The 18,056-nt window shown below is 33.0% G+C and overlaps 4 protein-coding genes across 6 annotated transcripts; 2 read left to right on the plus strand and 2 right to left on the minus strand.

The window, feature by feature from the left end:
• Nucleotides 1-2,392: 2,392 nt before the first annotated feature.
• HA1 (H[+]-ATPase 1) lies at nucleotides 2,393-8,501 on the plus strand. Of its 3 annotated transcripts, none has more exons than NM_001335616.1 (16): nucleotides 2,393-2,778; nucleotides 3,680-4,176; nucleotides 4,270-4,506; nucleotides 4,591-5,352; nucleotides 5,448-5,570; nucleotides 5,649-5,753; nucleotides 5,845-5,989; nucleotides 6,079-6,243; nucleotides 6,336-6,574; nucleotides 6,669-6,701; nucleotides 6,792-6,873; nucleotides 6,961-7,121; nucleotides 7,251-7,424; nucleotides 7,509-7,691; nucleotides 7,778-7,959; nucleotides 8,051-8,501. In NM_001335616.1, exons 3-16 carry the CDS (start codon nucleotides 4,300-4,302, stop codon nucleotides 8,145-8,147), a joined length of 2,658 nt encoding a protein of 885 aa, NP_001324052.1. In that variant the 5' UTR covers nucleotides 2,393-2,778; nucleotides 3,680-4,176; nucleotides 4,270-4,299; the 3' UTR covers nucleotides 8,148-8,501. The 3 variants fall into 3 exon arrangements, with proteins under 3 accessions (NP_001324052.1, NP_179486.1, NP_001324051.1); NM_127453.4 differs by having other exon boundaries at nucleotides 4,057-4,176; NM_001335617.1 differs by lacking the exon at nucleotides 2,393-2,778 and having other exon boundaries at nucleotides 3,032-3,942; nucleotides 4,057-4,176.
• Nucleotides 8,502-9,878: 1,377 nt separating this feature from the next.
• AT2G18969 (transcription factor/transcription regulator) lies at nucleotides 9,879-10,453 on the minus strand (the record flags this gene model as incomplete). Its single annotated transcript, NM_001124873.2, has 1 exon — nucleotides 9,879-10,453. The coding sequence occupies one exon, from the start codon at nucleotides 10,451-10,453 to the stop codon at nucleotides 9,926-9,928; it is 528 nt and encodes a 175-aa protein (NP_001118345.1). The 3' UTR covers nucleotides 9,879-9,925.
• On the plus strand, nucleotides 9,995-10,634 carry AT2G18970 (uncharacterized protein). Its single transcript, NM_127454.2, has 2 exons — nucleotides 9,995-10,283; nucleotides 10,393-10,634. Exons 1-2 carry the CDS (start codon nucleotides 10,252-10,254, stop codon nucleotides 10,547-10,549), a joined length of 189 nt encoding a protein of 62 aa, NP_179487.1. The 5' UTR covers nucleotides 9,995-10,251; the 3' UTR covers nucleotides 10,550-10,634.
• Nucleotides 10,635-14,213: 3,579 nt separating this feature from the next.
• AT2G18980 (Peroxidase superfamily protein) lies at nucleotides 14,214-16,319 on the minus strand. Its single transcript, NM_127455.4, has 4 exons — nucleotides 15,964-16,319; nucleotides 15,340-15,528; nucleotides 14,793-14,958; nucleotides 14,214-14,704 (listed from the first exon to the last, which is right to left on the minus strand). Exons 1-4 carry the CDS (start codon nucleotides 16,171-16,173, stop codon nucleotides 14,298-14,300), a joined length of 972 nt encoding a protein of 323 aa, NP_179488.1. The 5' UTR covers nucleotides 16,174-16,319; the 3' UTR covers nucleotides 14,214-14,297.
• Nucleotides 16,320-18,056: the final 1,737 nt, after the last annotated feature.

Raw genomic sequence — 18,056 nt, forward strand, 5'->3', positions numbered from 1 at the left:
TGGTAAAATTTAAGAAAACGTGGTAACAAATGATTTTCTTTTTTGGAGGCTAATATAATAATGAATACTATTAAGTACGAGAGAAAAAAAAGATTAGGCTAAGAACTAATAATAATGGAATGATGGAATATAAAAATTCTATTTTGTTTGGATGATCTAACCTTTCATTTAACCTAAATGGGTGATTTTCTTTTCTGTAATATATCACTTTTATATTATATGATTTTAATGTTAACAGATTTTATTAAATAGAGTTGAAGCTATATGATTTCAGGATGCCATATCATACTAATATTCTACGTACAAAACAATTTAGCACAGAAATAGTTTTACCGAAAACTAATTGATGGCAAGAAATCACATGATTATTATTTTTTGTAATTTGTTTTGTATATTTTCCATTAATATTTTGCTAATTAACTCAGCTAAAAATGTTTCAAAAAATAGATCTGATTATTTGGATGTTGGTTTTATATTTCCTTGTTATAAAAACAAAGAATATGACGAATAAATTTAACTTTTTGAAATCCTAAAAAAAAAAGCATACACATTTAAATAAATACTTTTATGTATTTACCTATGAAAGTTAAATTGATTTTGTCTATCAGATACATAAATGATCAAATAATAAATGAGAAAAACCTGCCCATATGTGCCGATATATATCCAGTTGAATTAAACCATCATCTTCTTGTTTCTTTGTTTTTAAAATTCTCTTATGAAATCGATCTTTTAGATAAAATACAATCGAATTTATGGAAGCAAGAAAAAAAAATTACGTAGGGGAGGTGTATTATTGGGGGACCCAGCACGATCAAAAAGTCAATATTCATCAGCCAATTTGCTGAATAAATAAATAAATAACCTTGAAAACAATTTTTGGTTAAATTACAAAAATAATGATATCCACAAACATGTGAATTGTTCCAGCAATTGCTGACCTTGCCATGAGGCACCTTGGAAGAGCCATTGCTTCATTACAATCCTTTAAAGCCATAAATATGAGATTAGGATTACCAAAATTTCACATATAACAAATTGTTTTATATCATTACTAGCTTAATATGTGTTTTATTATAGTTTTAGATCGACGTCATCTGAATATTTTCCCCCAAACTCCTAAATTTTATAATCTGTGTCTAAACCTAATTTTATATTTCAAAACATCCCTTTTTCTGGAAGAAACTTGTCTTTTAATTTTTTTTTTTTTTTTCACACTTGTCTTTTAATTTCCTTAAGAGACCAAATCAAGTTAATTTAGTGTACTCACCACCTTTAAAACAGGTCAAGTTAATTTATTTGAACATCAGTAATAAATTTATGAACATCTCTTTTCAACATCGGTATTCTTAAATAGTGTTTTAGAATCGTCATTTTAACTTTATGTTTCACTAAACTTAGAAAATATTTAGTTTTTTTTATCTCAATTAGTAATTATCATTTAAATTTTTATTTTCTCGGTTTCTACTTCGCCACTATTATTTAACATATTATTAAACAAATTAGTATTATACGGGTTGATTTTAATTTTCCAATTACAAATTAATTAAAATTCAACTTTTTGATTGGTTGTATAATCCGAAGGAAAAATGTTTACATACGAATTGTTTTAAAAACACTTTGATTTAAAAGTCCGACCTAAACAATCAACATGAAAATTAAACTTATGAGCAAATTAGGTTGATCTAGAAAATAACTTTTGCATTTGTCTCATAGGGAATTATAAAGTTAGTATCTACACACATATATCAAATATACATGTTATATCTATATTACTCTCTCTCTCTCTCTCTCTCTCTCTCTATATATATATATATATATATATATGTATATTCACAAATCCATGTATGTATTTTAAATTTTGTTTGTTTTTTTTTTCCTTCAAAATGAGTAACTTATATAGAAGTCATTAAGATTAGCTTTGCACAACTCTTTGGGAACAAAAAAGAACCCAAATTTTAAGCATTATTCAATGTTCATATAATTATTATGTATATTATTTTTCCTTATTGATTATCAATTTTATATACACAAAAAGATATCAGTGAAGAACTTATGATTGTGCATATTTTCTGTCCATACATAACCACAATATTAATCAAAAATTTAAATTTATCTTAGATATTTTTCTTATGATAATTCAATACTGTATAATTTTTTAAAATCTATACATTACAGTTTTGTCTTTTAAATCATATTCTAATATGCATAAATATCTAGAAAAATACTAACTCCATAGAATTAAATTTCTTATGTAAGTTTAGTATATTATCCTAAATTTGTGTTAATGTTAAGATTTCTACTAAATTTGATACTCAAAAGTAAAAAGTTTCTCTTAATAGAAAAAAATAAATATAGATTCTCTTACATTACAGGATCAGAGTATAAAACCAGTTTAAGTAAACAATGTTTCAAAAAACAGTATGATATCTGAAATTTTAATTATAAAACCAAAAATCCAAAGTCAAATATACGTTTTCCAAGTGAGAAAGGACCCATAAACAATTAACAACCATTGATGATCACCAAATCATAATCAACGGTCGAAATGAATGAAAAATAAAAGTCTGAAACGGTGGAGAGTTTCGTCGTTTTGAGTGGTTATAAAAAGAGAAGGCGTATATCTCCTCTGCAACAGAAGCTCGCTTTCTCTCTCTCTCTCTCGTGTGTGTGTGTGTGATCGAGTGGTGAAACGACAGAGAGGGGCGTCGTTTTGTTGATTTCTTCTGGGTGAAGATGTCAGGTCTCGAAGATATCAAGAACGAGACCGTTGATCTGGTATTATTTCGATTCTCTTCTCGCTTAAATTCTTCGAGTTTTTAATTTCATTTTTAGTGTTTATTCATCATGCCCACAAAGTGTTCGATGATTTGCTTGAATGAGAAATAGATCTGTTTCGTTGTTGTTCCTTGCATGGTTTCACGTTTGATTCTTTTACCCTTTTTTCTTCAAATCATTTTCCGATGATTCTACTCCTTTTTTCTTTGATCGAAAACTGAATCTTAATTCCTCAAGAACCCGAAAAATCCGCAAAAAAAAAAAAAACCGATTTTTCCCCCCAATTGTATCTGCCTCATTTTCGATGATTCTATCATGGATCCTATACAAAACCCAAATCAAGATTCCAACTTTATTAATTTTGGTCTAAAATTAGGGTAAAATAACAGATGTCTTTTAAAGGTTTTAGGTATTAAGCCAAAAATAAGTAGATTTTGATACTGTTCATCAGAAAAAGTAGATCTACCCAAAAACTACACACATGTGAAACGCTGAATAAAAAGATAAGTCTTTTTAGTGGTGGAGCTAAGCTTAAGCTACGTCTCAACAAAAGTCTCTTTCACATATTTATTAAAAGAGAAAAAAATCGCAAAAAGTTTGATTTTGCTTGTGATATATAACTTTCTTTCTCTAAAAAAAATCATCTTTTTTTTGTAAAGATAACGTTTTTGATGTTAAAGCAGTTCATAATATTCTTCTATCTTCCACCCATGAAAAATACCAGAGTTTTTAATAAATTTAAGTTTTCAACTTTTTTTTAAATTGTTGTTGATGTTCGAATTTTTTTGATGTACCTTTCCGTAGTACGTTTTTTTTTTTTTTGAACTTCTTTGTCCTTTTGTAAAACATCTATCAGTAGAAGCAACTTGTGAATTCCTCTATTGTAATTGATTTTGTTTAGTGAAATTGTTTTATGACCGAAATACCCTTAACCGGACTTTGGCTTTCACGCCGGAAAGTAGCCACCTTTCATGGAGGGAATCCCGCAGGCGCGTGTGTTACACGTTCCATAACACGTGCATTGAAGTAGTAGTAGTAGTGGTGGTGGTGGTGGTGGTCCCTCTATCCTCCACTGCCAGATTCTTTTCACCTTTCATTGTCACAACTTGAGTCAACGCCACTCTTCATCTTCCGAGTCGCCGAGTTGGATCGTTTCTGACATTTGTAAAAAGATTTCAAAACTAGAAAAGTTTTTGTCTTTTTTACCCTTTTGTTCTTGTTTGATGTTTGAGTTACTATTGTTTGGGTTCTGATCAAAACTTTTGCTTTGATTCTCAGGAAAAAATTCCGATTGAGGAAGTTTTCCAGCAGCTAAAATGTACAAGGGAAGGATTGACAACGCAGGAAGGGGAAGACAGGATTGTGATATTTGGCCCCAACAAGCTCGAAGAGAAGAAGGTTTGAGTTTGACTTAGCATTGTTGTTTTATCATCATTGAAAGCTTTGGTTTTGTTTAACTCACGAGGTTGATCTTTCGTAAAAAAATATCAGGAAAGCAAAATTCTGAAGTTTCTGGGGTTCATGTGGAATCCGCTTTCATGGGTTATGGAAGCTGCAGCTCTCATGGCCATTGCTTTGGCTAATGGTGATAATCGACCTCCGGATTGGCAAGATTTTGTGGGTATTATCTGTCTGCTTGTTATCAACTCCACAATCAGTTTCATTGAAGAAAACAACGCCGGAAATGCTGCAGCTGCTCTCATGGCTGGTCTTGCTCCTAAAACCAAGGTAATATGTTGGTGGATGCTGTGACATTACTGTACAAGATATTTCGAGACTTCTAGAGAGCTTAACCTGTTTCTCTGTTTTCAGGTTCTTAGGGATGGAAAATGGAGTGAACAAGAGGCTGCTATCCTTGTCCCAGGTGATATTGTTAGCATTAAACTTGGAGACATTATCCCAGCCGATGCCCGTCTTCTTGAAGGAGATCCTTTAAAGGTTGATCAGTCTGCTCTAACTGGAGAGTCCCTTCCTGTGACCAAGCACCCTGGTCAAGAAGTTTTCTCTGGTTCAACTTGTAAACAAGGAGAAATCGAAGCGGTTGTTATAGCCACTGGAGTTCACACCTTCTTTGGTAAAGCTGCTCACCTTGTGGACAGCACTAACCAAGTTGGGCACTTCCAGAAAGTTCTTACATCCATTGGAAACTTCTGTATCTGTTCTATTGCTATTGGTATAGCGATTGAAATAGTCGTCATGTACCCTATCCAACACCGAAAGTACAGAGATGGAATTGACAATCTCTTGGTCCTCTTGATCGGTGGTATCCCCATTGCTATGCCCACGGTCTTGTCTGTGACTATGGCTATCGGGTCTCACAGGTTGTCTCAGCAAGGTGCTATCACCAAACGTATGACAGCCATTGAAGAAATGGCGGGAATGGATGTCCTTTGCAGTGACAAAACCGGGACACTAACCCTTAATAAATTGAGTGTGGATAAAAACTTGGTTGAGGTTTTCTGCAAGGGTGTGGAGAAAGATCAAGTTCTACTATTTGCAGCTATGGCTTCTAGGGTGGAGAACCAGGACGCTATTGATGCAGCCATGGTTGGAATGCTTGCTGATCCGAAAGAGGTATAACTCTAATCATTTTGAATTACTTCTTTAGTTTAGTGAAAGGTCGAGAAAACAAGTTCTTAATTTCTTATGTTTCACTTGGATTTTCATAGGCCCGAGCTGGAATCAGAGAGGTTCACTTCCTTCCATTCAACCCTGTGGATAAGAGAACTGCTTTGACTTACATCGACTCTGATGGTAACTGGCACAGAGTCAGCAAAGGTGCTCCCGAGCAGGTGATGAATCTTCAACTTTCTCCTAAAGATGTTGCGTTTTTCCTTTATTCTGTGTACTAATTCGATTCTCCCACACAGATCCTTGACCTTGCCAATGCCAGGCCTGACCTTAGGAAGAAGGTACTCTCTTGTATTGACAAGTACGCTGAGCGCGGTCTTAGGTCGTTGGCAGTAGCTCGTCAGGTACTTTTTTACAAGCAATTTTTACATTGGTCTTATTTGGGTTTTTTTTTTGGCCTGTAAATCAACTGTTTAATTGCATATTCCTTTTTAGGTGGTACCCGAGAAAACAAAAGAAAGCCCAGGTGGACCATGGGAATTTGTTGGCTTGTTGCCTCTTTTTGACCCTCCAAGACACGACAGTGCCGAAACCATTCGTAGGGCGTTGAATCTAGGTGTTAATGTGAAGATGATCACTGGTAACTATTCTTATTCATCATTTTTTTCCCATGAAATCCATGGTTATTTAGATGTTTTCCCCTAACTTGCGCTCTAACTACGTTGCCAGGTGATCAACTTGCTATTGGTAAGGAAACCGGTCGCAGGCTTGGAATGGGAACCAATATGTATCCATCTGCGGCTCTTCTCGGTACCGACAAGGACTCGAACATTGCATCCATCCCTGTTGAGGAGTTGATCGAGAAGGCTGATGGGTTTGCCGGCGTCTTTCCAGGTTATGCCTTGCTTTCAGTTTCAAACCTCATCACATGTTCATTATAAAGTTTTGTTATATTGATCCAAGGTTCTTATGGTTACTGATTGCAGAGCACAAATATGAAATTGTGAAAAAGCTGCAGGAGAGGAAGCACATTGTTGGTATGACCGGTGATGGTGTTAATGATGCACCCGCTTTGAAGAAAGCAGATATCGGTATTGCTGTGGCCGATGCTACAGATGCTGCTCGTGGTGCTTCAGATATCGTCCTCACGGAACCTGGGCTGAGTGTCATCATCAGTGCCGTTCTCACTAGCAGAGCTATCTTCCAGAGAATGAAGAACTACACCGTGCGTATTCTTAATCTCACTCTAATATATTATGCCCACCACTTGTGTTCGTTTGCGCTGGAAACTAATAATTTTAGTTTCCTGCTTGTGACAGATTTATGCAGTCTCAATCACAATCCGTATTGTGGTAAGTAGAAACCCGTTTTACAAATCTATCACTTGTTTAGCATGATTTTACTTTTTGTATACTGATCATATTGCGTTGTAACTCTTGCAGTTTGGTTTCATGCTTATTGCTTTGATATGGGAATTTGACTTCTCAGCGTTCATGGTTCTGATTATTGCCATCCTTAATGATGGTGAGCAAATAACATCCTACTTTTCTAGACAGCGTCCTCACTCGTTATCAGCTATATCTTATGGTATTATGTGTTACTACCTTTTAGGTACTATCATGACAATCTCAAAGGACAGAGTCAAGCCATCTCCCACACCTGATAGCTGGAAGCTCAAAGAAATTTTCGCCACTGGAATTGTGCTGGGAGGCTACCAAGCCATTATGAGTGTTATTTTCTTCTGGGCTGCTCACAAGACCGACTTTTTCTCGGTACATCATCAGTTTATTTTCATTTCTTTTCTCTTTTTTTTGGTACAGGTGCTTCAGGGACTATATAGATATATATGGCCAGGCCTTTTGCTCTGAGTCTTAAAAAATTGTCTCACCTTCGATTTGCAGGACAAGTTCGGTGTGAGGTCAATCAGGGACAATAACGATGAACTAATGGGTGCTGTGTATCTACAAGTTAGTATCATCAGTCAAGCTCTAATCTTTGTCACCAGGTCAAGGAGTTGGTCATTTGTCGAACGTCCTGGGGCGCTTCTGATGATTGCATTCGTCATTGCACAACTGGTAAGGACATCAAGCACACATATTTTCTGAACTTCGATTAGGTTAAAGAAACCCACTGAATTCATTCACTCCTTCCAAATGCAGGTTGCAACTTTGATCGCAGTGTATGCCGACTGGACATTTGCAAAGGTGAAGGGTATCGGTTGGGGATGGGCAGGTGTGATTTGGATTTACAGTATCGTAACATACTTCCCACAGGACATTTTGAAGTTTGCCATTCGGTATATCTTGAGTGGAAAGGCTTGGGCCAGCTTGTTTGACAACAGGGTACATACAAGTCTATCTACCACTATAGAGACCTCTTTTACAAGCTGATGGTAACATACTAATCACATCTTCTTCTATGTTAACAGACCGCTTTCACAACCAAGAAAGATTACGGTATTGGAGAAAGAGAAGCTCAATGGGCACAAGCTCAAAGGACATTGCACGGTCTGCAGCCAAAAGAAGATGTTAATATCTTCCCAGAGAAAGGAAGTTACAGAGAGCTGTCTGAGATCGCAGAGCAAGCCAAGAGAAGGGCCGAGATAGCTAGGTAAGTAGTGTGATTAAAACGAATCTCAACGGAAAGATGCCATTTGATAGAGGTTCTGATTGGTGAATGATTTAATATTATGTTGTGACAGGCTTAGGGAGCTTCACACATTGAAGGGACATGTGGAATCAGTCGCAAAGCTAAAGGGATTGGACATTGATACAGCAGGACATCACTACACTGTGTAGTTGGAGTTGCACAACAACACAAACATTTACCGAAAACCAACCCCATCATGACTCATCTTTTGTTTTGTCTTCACAAATCTCTCTTTAAAAGTCATTACAGTAGAGGGAAGAGAACTCTTGTGTATTGCCATAACTCTTCCAAAACTCTTTTTTCTTTTTGTTATTGTTAGTCATTGTTCTTAAAACTCCTACTCGATATGAGCTTTGCAAATTTGCCTTTGAAGAAACAAGGCCCTTTGCCTTTGAAGAGACAAGGCACTTTGCTTTTTAATGGCCTAATGTGATTATTCTATCACTCTTTTGTCTGTTTGATCAATTTCATCTTGAAGATAATATTTAAATTTAATTCTAAAACAAGAACATTCTTGGTTTTCGTATAGTTTTGGTTTTCATAAATCAAGATATTTACAATGTTGTAAATTCGAGCGAAAGAGAGTGATTAGCTAGCAATGCGAACTCACATTCGAGGGATGTGTTGTTCTCGAAAGATTATCATATAATCCAGTCCCGAAAGACTCTATCTCAAAAGACTCTATCATAGAAAGAAGATGAAGCCAACAACAAGACATTTACAATGAGAGAGCGTTTCAGCGAAGATGAAGACAACACAATATTTACAATGAGAGGGCTTCTCAGTGCTACGGCTCTTCTTCATGGGCAGACACTCAAGAAAACATGTTATTTGCAAGTTGCCAGATAATTACGAGAAAAGACATTCTCTCGTAATTCGGTTTTTGCAAATTCGAATACTTCGTAAATATCATGTAAATTTTGGGAAGAAAGATTTTCGTAATAGATCCTTCACAAAATATGTCTAGTAAATCATTGGCAAGTATTGCTATGGATTTGCAATAACTCTTTTAAATAATTTGATTTGACACAAAATAATAATATACATCCTTGCAAATCCGTAGTAATTTGCTATAGGGAAACTTAAGAAATTATAATAAAATAATATTAAAATTATTTACGATAATAATATAATACATGTAAATTGTATTGTTATTTGTAATTGCAGATGATCATTTGGCTGTTTGCACTACTATAAAACTTTATGCAAAACCAAAAGCAAAGAATGACTCTGCGAGTCACGTCCAAAGATATGGATGATGACTTCAAATCATATATATCACCATTCCTCTAAAAATAAGAATTATTTCAACTTTCTCTAAGCTGAAAGTAAATACTCTTCTTTCAAGTTGCTCGTGTAATCCAAATAATATTGATGGTGATGATGAATACATCAATTCAAAGCAGTGACAAATTCATCCACTGTGTTAATTATGACGAACATTATATCGTTATGTTTTGTGCAAAGACGAAAATTTATAATATGAAATAAAAATATGTGCACAAAAAATAATTTAAAGTCAGTCGGCGTGAAATGACAAAATTATCATTTTTTTTTTTTTTTGTTGGTATACTCTCACGTAGTAACTTATAAAATAAAATAATGAACTTAAGAAAAAAGAAACAAGACAAAACAAGGTTCTGGGTAACACATGCTATCCTTGGATACATCACAACCAACAACTACTTCTCATCAAAATGTGTAAACATTAACAAATAAATAAAAATTATTGACCAGACTTTCACACTTTATTTACATGTTTAACATAATTACATTATATATTGTTGGGCAAAAGTCAGCTTCTAAATTTCAACTTTCAACAAATTTCTTTTGACGTCAATATAACAAATTTAAATTTATAGTTTTTGCTTTGTGATTGTATTCGCCTTATCATATTGAAGAGAAGAAACAATGAATTATATTATATTCAAGAAGTATTATCTTGTACAATAGATTTTAAAACAATCATCTGCAATTCAAGACATACAATGTAGCTTCCAATCTCACTCAAAATCTCCTCCATGTTCATCTCTTCTCCACCTGGCAAAAGCTTCTGCAATTCCTTCAATCTCTTCTTGATCTCTCCTCCTTCTTCTTCTTCGTCGCTGTCTTGGTGTTTTTCTCCACCTTGTCTCTTGCTCGATCTTTCTAGAATCTCGGAAGGAGAACTACTAGTGCTAATTGGATCATCATAAGGGGAAGATAATAGCTTCTGTTGCAAGAAACGGCTCCACGCGAATTCTTGAGCAGACAATGCGAAAGCCATGTCTACTTCATGTTTCACGGTTTGTTCTAAACTTTGTTTGTTGGTTTTTGAAGAGGATTTGTTCATGTTGATCTTTTTAAGAGCTGGAACCAAGTGACTCACGTATCTTCTTGCGAAAACTGCCTTAGGGTTCTTGTTTGGTTGGAGAGAAAAGACTCGCTTTCTCTTGTTTATAATTTGCCTCTCCATGTGAAATTTGTTTGCTTCGTCGGAACTCTAACAGGGAGATACTTATATAGAGCAAAAACTCACGAGAGAGAGAAAGAGAAAGAGATGGTTTGGTAATGTATGTGAAAGGAGTAATGATATATATATTAACTCATGTGATATTTGACACGATCGATCACACTTTATGAAGTTATTTCTTTTGACATAAATGACTAATATGTGTGTGGGCATTGCACAAGTATATGAAAAAGGGTAAAACAGAAATATAGATAATATATTTCAATAGGGTTTTAACTTTATGGTAAACTATGTTGGCAAGTACTCTCATAACAAATGAAATCTTATATGATTCATGAGATCTTTTTCTTTATTAGCAAACAAAAAAACGAAAGAAAGAATCACATACGTTTGTTGATCTAGTTTCTTAATATTTTACTTGACGGTTGCAAATCTTTAATGAACAAAAAAACCTTGATCAATAACCAAATTTCGATCTAATATGTAAGAAAATTTTATATAGTTCCTCTCAGACAACGTTTGAAATTAAATAGATTTTAACAAAAAATCAGAAGCATACAAATGTAACAAAATGAAATGCCATTAGTTTGAATTAACATCAACAATATTCGGTATAAGACCTTGGAAGCAAATTGAGCAAGATTGAGATTAAAGAGCGGAAAGAAAAAAATGAATAATGGGTGATGGAAGAAAAAAACACATGGAGTCACATGGAAGAGCTCTAAATTTGGATGAATCATACCTACCCTAAAGAGAGGGGGCTTGAGTTCCCTGTTTACCATGTGGCTCCATTGCAAGAATATGAAGACATCAACACTCAAACCCCACCTCCTATTAATGCCTTCACATGCCCGATCTCTCTCTCTATACACATCATCCACACATATGCTTGTATATTGTATGAGAATATGAATGCATATTTTGTATGTATGCATGTGTGCATGTGTTTGTGTCCTTGATTTTACCCATTTGTTCAATCTTTGTCCTTTACCTCTACTTTACCCTCCTCATCAATTATTCTTCTTTTGATCATTCTATTGGCCGCACTTGTGATGACTTTGGAATTATTAGTTTCACCACCCACAAAAATACAAGAAACTAGATAAAACTTTGTTCGTATTGATAACGTGACAAAGATTTGTAACCGTTATCTTGAGAATTACACACAATCGAATACAAAGTTTACCGCTCGCAGATAGATCATTTCTCACATCTCTCACGAAATTCTTTTGAACTCGTGAACTTAATTTACCTAAATTGTTTTACTCATATGCATGTCCCATTGGCCAGCTAGATCCTTTGCTTTTTCCGTTCAACCATCTTCACGTGGAGAAATTTCCTCTTTTTCCTCACTGAATTTTATCTCTAACTAATATATGTATGATGGAAAGAATTTTCAGATTTTAGACGATGCACTTAAGTAGTCTAAGTCTCGGTAATTTAATATATACACAAAATAAGGTTCCGATGGGATCTTTTACTCCGATGACAATGTTCTTACGTGCATTAACCATTCAAACAAACCTAAAACCCAAAAAAAAATTCGGCCAGTACAAATGAAAACAAAATACGGATCAAGCAGAATAAATATGATTAGTGGAGATTAACAAGTACAGTGGCTATGTATCAAGTAGAGTGGCACGAGTGTTAAATGATAACTATAAGTTTGATCGGCTAAAATACTCCACTAATTTTTTCTATAATGTTTCGAGTAACCAACCTTAATTAAAACAGAAACTGTATTATTAATTAGTTGATAAAATTAACTAATATGATATGTTTAGGATCCTTTTTAGTTTTTCCAAATTAAAATCTTCTTTCTAATGGCACATAAACGCTAATTTAAGTGTAATAAAAAATGATTAAACATACCGTATATAAATCACACTTTTGTGAAAATTGACATTTCACATTTTCTTCATACCAAACCGCACTTTTTCGGCTCATCATTCACAAGAAAGTTAAGGACTTAATTACAAAGTGTTCTTCTTTCCTTCTTTGTCTTTTTAATTTAATGTTTCTGTGGTATTTTAATGCAGAAGGTTCAATGTTTGACTTGCAAAATATAAATATAAATGTATCTGTTTAATGTTTATAGCTAACTATTAATCAAATTGAAGTACTCATGTCAACTACTATTACATTTGTGGAAAAAGGAAAAGAGCTCGCACATAAATACATCATAAAAAAAACACCCACCACTCGAACTGATATAATATCGTCAAACTTTAGAACATAATAATCAAATTACCCTATACTCGTTTTCGATAGAAAATGTGAAATTCGAAATTATATGTATAATTATGGTATTCACAAAGAATTTACTATTTTGCTAAGTTTTATAAACTGTCCATTTTTTCCTGTTAATATCAATGTACTGTTTCAAGATCAGACGCACTGAGATAAACGGGATTTAAACCTGATATATCATAGTGTCACTTAAAATCTAAACCACTTTTGAACAATTTCAGATATGTCAGATTCAGAATATTTAGCTTGTTAAGCACAACTGTAACTCTTTTTCCGTACATTGTTCTAAACAAACGAATAAATTTTTATATCATAAGAATCTAATTCCGCTCATATAATTATAACCAGTAGTATAATAAAATACATTGAACTATATTTGTCGGTTTGAATGATGAAAAAATTCGTACAAGGCTGTCAGAAAATCTGTACAAATTAAAGTCTGTGATTGGTAAATGGCATGTTATGATTTTATATATTTTGTCACGATTATATTACTGAATACTATTTGACTAAATGTAATTTGGAAAAATAGGGACCCACAGATATGGTTTTGGATTGAAGAGGAGCATGTGGATTGTGTTAAGTACATTGTTTTATACTTCATTTGGATGCATTCCACAAATGTCTCCACGTGCATTTACTTTACAACTTTACATTCCTAAACCCCTCATTTATTTCCTTCATATACCATACAATTCGTTAATTATCAAAACACATTAGTTAAGAATTTATTAAAAACAATTTGATTAATGATTAGTAGTATCTTGTAATAGTTAAACGATCTAACTACAAGATATCAACAATGTTAAAGAGGTCGTCAATGAAGTTTTAGAATGTTATTCTAAATTGAAAGTAGATCAATTTTGGTTTTAGTGCAAATATCTAACTATTTTAGTTTAGATTTGGATATGTTAAAAGTTGGTGTCTTTCAAAGAATGAATGATGTTGTCTTCCATGCCAAAAAGTCATTAATGTTTGTAATACTTTAGGGAGACTGAAGAGTTTGACCAGATTTTCTAGGTTTTGGTTAGAATTGCAACGACGAGTCTCATCCTCCTTCACATATTTTTTTTCTCTTTATTTTTCTTCTTTTGATTTTGACAATTCAAAATCTTTTATCAAAAAAGGAAAGAAAGTCTAAAACGTCCGTAGAAAAAATAATTGAGTTTCCAAGAAAGTTATATAATCGAGAATTGATTTCAATAAATTTGTAACCCATCAGTGGGCTTATAAGTTCATATAGACAAAATGGATCAAAATGACTTGCAAAATGGATAGCCCATTTTGGAAAATATACTCAAACTCTAAAAAAGAATCACTAACCTATGAGAAGGTATAATAAAACTTTGAGAGCTCATTTAAGCCAAGAGTCTTGGCCATTTTTCTCTCAATGTAAGTACTTTCCACCTTACGTTGTATATGTTGTAAATTGTGGTAACCCTTAGCAATATTGAGAATTTGTGTTCGAAATAAGAATAAGAGTGGTGAAACAATTCTTCTTTTTTTCTTTTTTTTTCGTCAAAGAACCATACAATTCAGAAAACAAATCTTAAAAAAGAAGAAGCAAAATTTCTTAAATAAAAGAAACAACAAATCACTAATTAACACGTGAACAATCCCGTCTTATCTCACCCGCGTTACCGGTTTTAACTCCAACCCGACCCAACTTCGTTATAGCCGAAATAAAAGCTTGTCTAAAAGTTGCTTCACTAGAAGCAAATGAATTGACAGTTGATCTAGATCGTTCATCAGAGAACAAAACTTGATCTGACGTGAACAAACCCATCCCTTTTTGGAGGTTTTTGAAATAAGCATTGTCAAATGTATTTGGAGAAGTAGGATCCATGTTAATTGCGATCCTCAAGTCGACCCGAATGGGGCACATTTGTCTCAATTGTAAGGCGTAACGAATATTCAAAGTCGGATCAATTGGACGTTTAGGACTAAAATTGTAAATTCTTTTCGAAAACTTGCCACAATGTGCGAATCCTATAGTATGTGCTCCTGCATATCATAAAAATTATCTGTTAGACTTGGTTATAATATATGAAATTAAAATCCGTCTACTCCGGTTTTGCTTCGGTTTAAATACCTGAGAGTGCAATCATATCGGTTTGGGATAGACCGTGACGAGCGAACATAGTGTTAAGTTGGTCCAATTTGAAACTAGGCTGGGGTAGACTGTGTTGAACGCTAGCCACTGTCGATAGTCTGCCGTCTCTCCTCCCTAGCTCTACCGGATAGTTCGGTCCTCCGGTCTACAATATATTATTATCTTTAATTTCACAAGTCTTTTAGTAATAATGACACAAAATGAAAAAGAATATAATCACACAAAAAGGGAATAATAACCAAATCGTTAGGACACGTTAGCTAAATAATCCTACTATATTTACTTAATTAGGTAATGAACATTTTTTCACGGGTTGATCAACACGTACGTGTTCCATGATTTTGTTTCTTCATAGTAAACGAAACAGTAATGAATTCAAGTTACTTAATTAGTGTAGATATTCCTTCAAGCCTAGATTTTTCTTTCGGGACATTTCATTTTAGCCTACATTAATAATAGAATTTTGAAGAGATGAATAAGGTGTCAAGGAAATTAGATAAAGATCAATATAAGAATTGAAATGTACCAAAACGACGACGTCACGAGTGGCGAGAGCCAAAATGTCAGCGCATGAGACTTTGTTACGGCAGTTGGGGTCCCTATCAAGGGCCTGCTTTGCCTTTGCCACCGTATCAAACCCGTCTCCGGCTAGTGACTTGTCATCAGGGTGATCCTTCTCAGATGGTGATGCCAGCAATATCGAAGCATCACATCCCTGTATATAACGTTAAATAGTCAAACAATATATACTTTTTTTTTTGAACACGGGCCAAACATTATACTAATATATAGGAGAGATTTCTTTATTTTTTCATAAGTTTTTAAAACATTATGATAACTTCGTAGTATTTTGAATGTTTAGTTTTTAGTTTATAAATTTAAAATCTTTATTTTAACAACATTCAAAATTCATAGAACTACAAAATCATTATAGAATCCATAGACAAAAAGTAATAAAATCTATTTAATTATTTTTTTTTGCAAATGAAATTACCAATAACACTTTATTTAAAACAAATATATTCATATTTATGTTTTTTATTTACTTATTTAATATTTATATTTACATTAAAAACACGTACAATATGCTTTTTCTACCCATTATCGTTTACAAAATGTAAACTAATATATCGATTTAAAAAAAACTTACACGGACGAAGCAATCATGGAAGAAAAGGCGGAGGGTGGCCGGAGCCGTAACAAAAGTCTGCTGGAACTTTTGGCGGACGGCATTGCGGACAATAGTTTCCACGTTAGGACATGACTTCCGGTAAAAATTTGTCTGCAGCTGAGCAAAGACAGATGAGGAAAAGAAAATGAGAAGAAGAGCAACAATGGAGAAGCTGCTTTGGTTCTTCATGGCTTAGAATGTTAAGGTTTTGATCATTGTGTGTGTTTTTGTCTCCATTTATAGAGTTGATCAAATTTACAATTACGGGTTACGTATGGTACATGCAATTTAGTTTATTTTATAATTTGAAGAATACAATTATGATAATGACTTTGTTACACTCTGTAATGTCCAATCATATATTTTGCGAGTTTGATGTGAGGCTAGGTTGAGGCTCACATAGTGATTTGTATAATATTTTATTTTATTATACTGTTGTTATATATAGGCTATAATTGCTTAATTGAGGACTTTTGATTATGTATGTTTCTTTGAGAGTGTTATTCAACCATGTATTTTGGGTACAATATAATTCAACCCTCAATATATGGCTGTTTTTTTTTATGATGCATTAAAGAGTAGTATACTAGTATTGACTGAAATTATAATTATGAAGAAATTAGTTACAGTTATAAAAACAAATGTATATTTTGTGTCATTAATCAGATTTTCTTAATCAAAGGCAAAATCTAAACCAGTCTCGGTGTCAAGTTTAAATTGATCTTAATCTTATCTTTGCCAACTCAAAGCCATGTTACCACTTCTTAGCAACTACTTGAACAAGAGGGACTAAGAAGAAGAACTCATGTGATTTGATCCATCTTACCAGATTACATCCTTCTCAAGATCTAAGTTTACAACGAGGATAGGATTTAAAGTTGACTCTAGTGATGGAAAGTAAGTTTTTGTGTATGTGGAATACATTATTTTTGATGATATACAATATAAGTTGACAAGTCATGCAAGTTTGCAAAATAATGAACGTGGACCATACTAAAGTATAAAAAGATCAAACATTACTATATTTCTGTGCAATTAAGTGAATGATCACTTGAAAAAACCTTATGAAATTGGAGATCATCACGAGGGATGAGATATAGGCAGTAATCAAGTTGATTAGTCTTTATGTGTAAATTTCTCCAATTGACTAATATAAATCATATATATGAAAGTTGGCCAACTCTCTCCAAATGAATGACACATCATCACAAAAAAAAATGACATGTGTCATTCTATATTTTTTAAATTAAAATATTAATCAAATTAAATAAGCAAATTAAATATATCATCAATCCTACTCTTAATTGATTTCTTTAAAATAAAAAAAAATAAAAAAAATTAATGATAATAAATTAAGCACTACTTTTACTATACTCTTTTTATTATACTATTTTTTTGTGTTGTACTTGTTCGTTACCAAACCTCTTATTAGTTTAGTAATTTTATTTTGAGTCTTTGATAACATTGACATTCAAGTTTTTTTAAATAATAAACCTTTAAAACATTAGACCTATCAAATAATTTAATACACGATCATTTCTGTTATATGGATATATGCAATGAGAGAAGATCTAAAAGTATTGACTTAAATGCTGCTTTAATTTTTGTTTTTTTTTAAATTCTTTTCATATGAATACTTTTGAAATCTTGTTCAGTTTATATCAATTCTATATATTTAATCATGAGTCGATAACACTGTTGTTGGAGTATTATATCAAGTGAACACATCAAACTAGAAATAGTTTATTTATAATCAAGTTAGACAAATTTCAAATCATTCAAGACATGATCATTTCTCTAATATTGATATATGCAATGACAGAAGATCAAAAAATATTGACTTAAATGACATTTAATTTTTGTTATCTTTTTATTTTTTCATACGAATACTTTTCAAATCTTGTTCAGTTGATGTCAATCCAAATTTTAATCATGAGCCTATCACAATGTTGTTGAAGTACATAAAATAAGATTTAGTTTAAAATTGAGTTAGGCAAATTTTAAATCACACAAGTAACATAGTTGCTCATAATTTTTTCAGAATATCATATATTATTGTTATATATATTTAT

The sequence above is a fragment of the Arabidopsis thaliana genome, chromosome 2, assembly GCF_000001735.4.
Source record: "Arabidopsis thaliana chromosome 2, partial sequence".
In the NCBI taxonomy this organism is placed as follows: Eukaryota; Viridiplantae; Streptophyta; class Magnoliopsida; order Brassicales; family Brassicaceae; genus Arabidopsis; species Arabidopsis thaliana.